The following is a 7044-nucleotide window of genomic DNA, read 5'->3' as shown; positions in this document are numbered from 1 at the left end:
TATTTTTTTTCTCAACTTGTGATTTAAAAAGAAAAAAAATCAATATATAAGTATGCGCTCGTCTATAGCATGTAAGCTGAGAATCATAAAAATAATACTGAGCAAGGATTAATGCTTGTGATGACAACGTATTGCGGGCGACGCTCAATATCGCTTCACTCAAGCAACAACCACGAATTCCTATTGATTTAAATGCATGTTAATTATATGAGACGTGGTAACTGAATGTGCGTTAATGATAAAGCTCAACGAATAATGGTTTGAGATGACTTGAATTGCTCAATTGTTGATCCAAGCGACAAGTCGAATTCCAAGTGGAAACCTATCGTCCTATGACTTTCTAATACGAACAACGTTCAAACGTGCTAAACAAGCAATAACATGAATGTTCTAAACGGGATTCTAACGAAGGATAAGAAAACTTGAATTAGCATGACTCGAGAGCTTGAAAGGCTGCCGCAAGGGAGCTGGCCGTCTCCCTGACTGTTCAGTGGAGAGTCCCTACAATGAGCAAGGGCTAGCTCAGGTAGAGTAAATCACGGAACAACGATCAACTACGAGACAGGACGGTTGACAAATTTTCAAAATCTGAGTACGCTTTTAATGTCGAAAAGAATCATTTTTTATCTACATAATCCAAGTCACCATCACATACGAATCAACTCCATATCCTAGGGAGTCTAGACTTGTACTGATGGAGTGAATTCACCGGAAGAAACGTACACACACAAAGAAAGCAAGAGAAACACCTTGTTTTTCAATTCGACCAAGTTCAAACGATGCTCGACGGCCTTTGAGATCGATGAAGGGGCTTGCGTTCTCGATGAAGTACGTGTCTTAATCACGAACGGCAGCTCAACAGGCCCGAGCGGCTCCTGTTTCCATGAACAGCCCACCGGTTTCACTAGTAAGGCGCAACAAATTTTGGTCCGTCTTCACTAGCCTGCTTCTAAGCCGAAACTAACAAAAACGTTGATATGCCAAACATCGAAACAATCGTCTTGTCTTACTCTTAAGACAGCGTAAGCGAAAGTCTCACGTGGGGGCCAATTTCTGAGTGTCAGGTGCTCATGGCTCCCCGATTTCCCCTCCCTCCCTCTCTCGATTTCTTTTTCTTTGTCCCTCTCCACGATCCTCTTTCATGACTAGTTTGTGTTTTCTTCGCCCCCCTCTCCTCGCTACCATATAAGCAAAGACCATGAAAACTCATTCTGATCCTTACACAATACACAGACACAGCTCTCTAGCAAGTAGTAACGCAGTAGAGGGACAGAGATATCATTACATCTCTTTGGGGAAAATGAGAAAAGACCTAACCTAACGAGCTCATGATCTTCTAGAAGGTGGACCCCACCACCTGCCCCTATCATGATCTGTGCGGGGGTCCAGGTGCCAAGTTCCACCTCCATTACACGTTTATTCTCATGATCATACAAAACCCTAAGCTTAACCCAGCCATAAAACCCTAGTACCTACCTCACATTTTGCAACCCCCAAACAGGAAAAACCCCCAAAGCCCCCAAAAAAGGAAGCGGAGACAAAATGTAATGTTCTGAGACTGGATCCAATCTTTCTCCCTTCAACTCATGATGATGAAACTGGCATAAAAAGAGCTTGTCATGTCAGCCACAAGTTCTTGCCAATTTTGCCACCAGCAAGATCTCGCCAAAATAAGAGCAGTATTCCCGGTTAGAGACGGTCCGCCTTATTGAGCTGCGCCTCGACGCGTCTAGGAGCAATGCGCCCGCCTACGACCTCTTGGGTCACCGCCTCGCCCGACCCATTGCGTGGTGGCCTGAACGTGATGGGCAGGAAGTCGTCGGAGTCGCAAGCAAACACTGTGTTCTCGAAGTGCCGCATTAGCGCCTCTTTCCCCTGATGGAAACCACATGCCATTGTGAGAATTGTTATGATCCAAATTACTATAGTAAAAGACGAAAACTAATGAATACAGCCTAGCTTAACTTATAAAATTGAAAAACCCACAAGAGTAAGGCGGAGCTTGCCACCATTTGAAACATTCTCGAGTCGATCAAATCTCGTATGAGAGCCATATCGTGACATCAATTTGGGGGCCTCCACCTAAAAACTAGATGCATTGCTACTCTACTCTATATCTGTAGCTGATGGAAAAGAAACCGTCTCACATATGTTATTACTTATTAGTCAGCGAATTCTACTTGATTTTAGTAAATAGATTTCCACTACATGTAGATTAAAGTTCGGCGCAATAGATGAAATGGGGGTGAGAAGAAAGAGAAGCGGGTGAGATACAGCCATGCGGGACGCTTGAATTGCCACTCTATTCCAAGTGACAAAAATACAAAAACAGTAGACGAGAACACACAGGCGCGTTTGACAGAGATCGAGCTGAAATGGCGAGGGAGGATGATAGCTGACGTCTGCTAGCGTAGCAGCGGGCGGCGAGACTGTGTGAGCGTGAGATTTCATGTCAAATCTTTTCCCTGGTAATGATTAGGGGCTTGACATATAAAATACACGTAACGCAGATACACGTACAAAATACCCTAATGCATACGTGCATATACATATGTATACATATACCTGGTATTTGGCGGTCGCGATCTGACGAATCTTGCTGGAGTAGAATAGCTCCCACCTTTGGTTATTGGTGGCGACTTTGAACTTCCACACCGCTCTCGGACTGGTGAAGTTCACGAACGCGTACCCCAGATTTGCCTTCCTCCTTCGCACGCACGCACGAACACTCGAGTTAATTGTAGCTTTGTACTAATATCGCAAAACGAGCGTTACCTCAAGCACATGATCGAACATAAAAAATAAAACAGCAGGTACATCTAAAATCTTCGCGTATCTCTGCATCTCTTTTCGAGATATAACGTGTGTACCTGAGATCAAGAGGCAAGTAGACAAAATCGTAAGCGGAAATGATAGCACCGTCGTCCTCGCCCTCCGCCTTCTGGTTCTCCATTTGGCAGTGCTTGTCCAAGAAATCGATCAGCAATTCGCGACTATGGCATGCATGGATGTATCACAGATTACAGTAAAACCAAACTGGGGTCAGACAAGGTGCAACAGCAGACTATATAATCAAGCAAAAGTGGTCAGGTCATGGCTTGATGTATTAAAGAACACCATAAGTTGATGATGAGCAATACCCAAGAAAACTCAAATTTTCTCGAGTAGAAATATCAGCATCAAGTTGATCCAACCAAACCCCCCAAAATCAACCCAAATGCAGATTTCCTCTTTTCTTGATTCTTCTCTCTCTCTCTCTCTTTAGGGGGAAGCCTTTAAAGAACAAAGACCTCTCTCAGGTTTTGATTTCTTTTTCCTTTTTCAAACCACTTTGGGTAGATAGGGCTTTAAGTTTCGAAGAAGGGCACGTACGTGTACTTGTTGGGGATGTTCCTGATCATGACGGTGGTGCGATCGCCGCCCTCGTCGACCGGCACCACCGGCTTCTTTTTCTTCCCCACCATCTCTCGGGGCTCCACGATCCTCGGGTACTTGTGAATATTGGTCGTCGTGTCCACGCTGCAACAGTACTCCTCTTCGCTACTGCTGTTGTTAACGACGCCCAACGACAAGAGCTCCTCCTTCCACGCCGATCGCCTCCCGCGATACCCCAAATTCCCTCCTCGTCCAACTCCGCCGCTACCGCCGCGGCGCCACGGCGGAGAGCGCCGGCCACTGCCGGGCCCCCTCCCCCGTCCGCCGCATCTGGGATGGTGGCCCGCGGCCAGCTTCTGGTCGCCTAGTCCCGGCTCCAGCTCCACGCTGATTTGGGCGCGGTTCCATCGCTTGGAAGGGTTTGATTGCGGCGGCGGCGGTGTCGGCGGTAGATGGACGCCGGAGTAGTTGGCGGAGAAACGGCGCGTTTCAGGGCCTAAGAGGGGTCGAGGGAGGGTGGAGTAGTATTGGTACTGGTAGCAGCAGTGGGTGGTGGTGGCGAAGTACGGCGAAGGGGGTGGCGTTGAGTTGTAGAAGCTGATCATGGGGGTCGAGGGAGGGAGGATGAGGTTGGTGTAAGCGAAGGGAGGAGGAGGGTGAGATTGGAGAAGAAGGGAGCTGTTCTGGGGGATGAACTCTCGAGCTTCAGGGTTCAGGATTGTGGAAATGGCCATTTTGGTTGGAGGGGTGGAGTTGCACAGAAGAGGGCTATGGAGGTGGGCACCGGAGAGGATCGCGAGAGAGAGAGAGAGAGAGAGTGAACGAGTGAGTCGGTTTTGTTTGACGAGGCTACATACGTGCAGCAGAGAGAAAGAGAGTGGCGGTCATGATATCTTTGCTCTCGCGCAGACAGAAGGGAAGAGGGAGTTTTCAGTGTCGTGGATTACTGGAAGACTGTCGTAAAAACCATCTTCCCTTGCGCCACTTGAGTACTCTGGTCGCGTTTTAAAGCCTACATTTTACGTTTCTCTCACTTAAGTAGACAGTGTCTACTTTTACAGACGCTGGAAATCGACGCTTACAAAATGATATTTGATAATGGGGAGGAGATAATTTAAGAAAGAAAATAATAATTTATCACAAAAAATATAATTGAATCATAAACTTTTGAAACATACAATCAAATCATAAAATTTATCAAAAGTATAATCAAATTTTAATACTTGTCATGTTAGTGAAATTAGGTCCTAAAATTTATTAGCATTGTCCGCTTGTCAACTTGAATGGAGTTAATAAAACTTGTTAGCATTTTTTGTTTGTCAACTTAAATGGAATTAATGGAAAGATTAAATTGCACTAACTTGATGAGTTTCAATACTTAATTTTATCAATTTGATAACACTTTTTTAAGTTTTGAGGCTCCATTACATTTTTATGACAAATTTTAGGATTTTAAGTGCACTTTCCCATTACTTATGGATGGAAGATGCAACTTGATATCCAATTCAAAAGATGAGAACTGTAATTTTCGATCTTAAAATGTGAGAAAGACAATTAATATGGATAGCAAATGGATAATGATCTTATAAATTTTTCTTGTTTTTTATTAAACTTGAGTACCTAAGGTGAAGTGAAGTAAACTGTGAGTACAAATAGAATTAACCAAAAAAAAAAAATACGTAAACAAATATCTCAATGACATTGTTAGCAAATAAACAAAAATATTTACTAATTTCATATTTTTTATGCTCTCTGTGTTCTTTGAAATTATATACGTAGAGTATTGAGTTACTATAAATTATATACCTAAAGTTACTCTCCCACTTTCTTATACGACTCACAAGGATCTTGAAAGACAAACTTCTATTTCTCTTGTGAATGGATGGGGGAGAGGAGACTTATATATACAAGCTATTTTGGCCCACTTTTTTATGTGCTTGGAGACCTTGTGTAGGCATGCCGATGCTAAGTCCACCTGCTCCTCAAGGATCTTTAGAGAGAGAATGCTTAATCTAACGGTGGAAATCGTATCTTCCCAACTACCATTTACTCGCATTTATTACATAATTGTACAATTACTATATTTTCCTCCTCCAGGAGTGTTCTAGAATACTCAAGAAAACCCTAGGACTCGAGGACACCAATCGAGGGTCACTTGCTCAAAGGATGGGTCACGATTGTTGTTGAGAATCGTCTTGGATCATCATCTTTGGTGAACTTGTAATGCGGGTGGGCTACTCCTCCTTCCATCGATAACTCGACGCACCGCTTTCATATAACTCAATCCGCTATTATGCATTTACGCTTCCAGATCTTCCTCATCTACCTAGAAAGGTTTACTGGTTGTTTTGGTGCCCGATTGTGATCTCAAATGAGCTCTACTTGCTAATCTTTTGGTGAACTTGTATGCGGGTGGGCTACTCCTCCGATAACCCGACGTAATTATGCTTAGGGTTTGTGGTTGTTGCCCGATTGTGATCTCAAATGAGCTCTAGCTAATCAACTCGCTCTACTGCAAATTATAGGAGAACTAGGCTACATCGATCAACTTTGTCTAATTCATTAGCATTGTGCTCACGTGATGTCAGAGATAAATCTCCAAGAGTGCATTGACTAGCTTTGTCTGACCATCGGTTTGGGGATGCAGGTTTATAGAGAGGTTCAACTCTGACCCTAGCAACTTGAAAAGTTCAAACTAGAAGCGCCCCGTGAATCGAGGATCATGATCGCTCACGATCATTTGTGGAACTCCTCAGTATTTGATCATGTGCTTCATGAATAACTTGGTCGCCTCTTCGGCCGGACAATCCTTTGTCGCAAGCATAAAGATCACATATTTGGAAAATCGGTCCACCACGACCATGAAAGTTTGACACCCTTCGGACTTTGGTAGATTCATAATAAAATCCATGAAACACTTTCCCATGGATGAGTTGGAATGGGAAGTGGCTCTAGGAGCCCTGGTGAAGATCGTTGTTCTATCTTGTCTTGCTAGCACACCAAGCAAATCTTCACATAAGCATCAACATCATCCCACATCTAAAGCTAGTAATATTGGTCTTTGACGAGGGCCAATGTGTGGTAGAGCCCTAGGTAACCCGCCCACTTGGAATCGTGGCACTCGCGCAATATTTCATTTCTCAGCTTCTCATAGAAAGGCACATATAATCGCCTCCCTTTGGTGTAGAGGAGGTCATCCTCACACTAGAACTATCGGATCTTGCATTTTCACACATACCCAATGAGGGCTTGAGCTCTTTGATGGTACTTAAACCCCTCTTTGATACGGTCGATCCAAGGACAACTTAGTTGACTCACTATGCTTGCAAGCTTCCATCTTCCGACTTAGTGTATCAGCCACGGAGTTAGCCATCCCCGACTTGTACTCCAACACATAGTTGAACTCCGCTAGAAAATCCTCCCATCAAGCTTACTTAGAACTCAACTTCTTTTGGGTTTGGAAGTAGTTTGTGGCCACATTATCCGTCCATCCTCATGACGAACTTGGACCCCAGGAGGTAATGCCTCCGCATCCAAAGGCAATGGACCACCGCCGTCACTTCTTCTCCTGGACGGTATACCGACACTTGGTATCATTCAACTTACGAGACTCGAATGCCATCGGATGTCCACCCTGCATGAGAATGCCATCGATAGCATAATTCAACG

The 7044-nt window shown here is 44.3% G+C and overlaps 1 protein-coding gene across 1 annotated transcript; it reads right to left on the bottom strand.

Annotated features, from left to right (window-relative positions):
• Positions 1–1689: 1689 nt before the first annotated feature.
• On the bottom strand, positions 1690–4109 carry LOC104455491 (protein terminal ear1 homolog). Its single transcript, XM_010070276.2, has 4 exons — positions 3373–4109; positions 2871–2993; positions 2566–2707; positions 1690–1875 (listed from the first exon to the last, which is right to left on the bottom strand). Exons 1-4 carry the CDS (start codon positions 4107–4109, stop codon positions 1690–1692), a joined length of 1188 nt encoding a protein of 395 aa, XP_010068578.2.
• Positions 4110–7044: the final 2935 nt, after the last annotated feature.

The sequence above is a fragment of the Eucalyptus grandis genome, chromosome 7 (genome assembly GCF_016545825.1).
Source record: "Eucalyptus grandis isolate ANBG69807.140 chromosome 7, ASM1654582v1, whole genome shotgun sequence".
Lineage (NCBI taxonomy): Eukaryota > Viridiplantae > Streptophyta > Magnoliopsida > Myrtales > Myrtaceae > Eucalyptus > Eucalyptus grandis.
The sequence above is the reverse complement of the archived record's forward strand: the minus strand, read 5'-3'. Positions and strand labels throughout refer to the sequence as shown.

What these genes read in the sequence shown, in the direction of transcription:
- LOC104455491 (XM_010070276.2), bottom strand. Translation starts at nt 4,109, where the DNA reads ATGGCCATTTCCACAATCCTGAACCCTGAAGCTCGAGAGTTCATCCCC. An exon ending in TACTTGCCTCTTGATCTCAG is followed by an intron (nt 2,708 to 2,870) that starts GTACACACGTTA and finishes GTGCGTGCGAAG; the next exon opens with GAGGAAGGCAAATCTGGGGT. An exon ending in TCGCGACCGCCAAATACCAG is followed by an intron (nt 1,876 to 2,565) that starts GTATATGTATAC and finishes GGTTTCCATCAG; the next exon opens with GGGAAAGAGGCGCTAATGCG.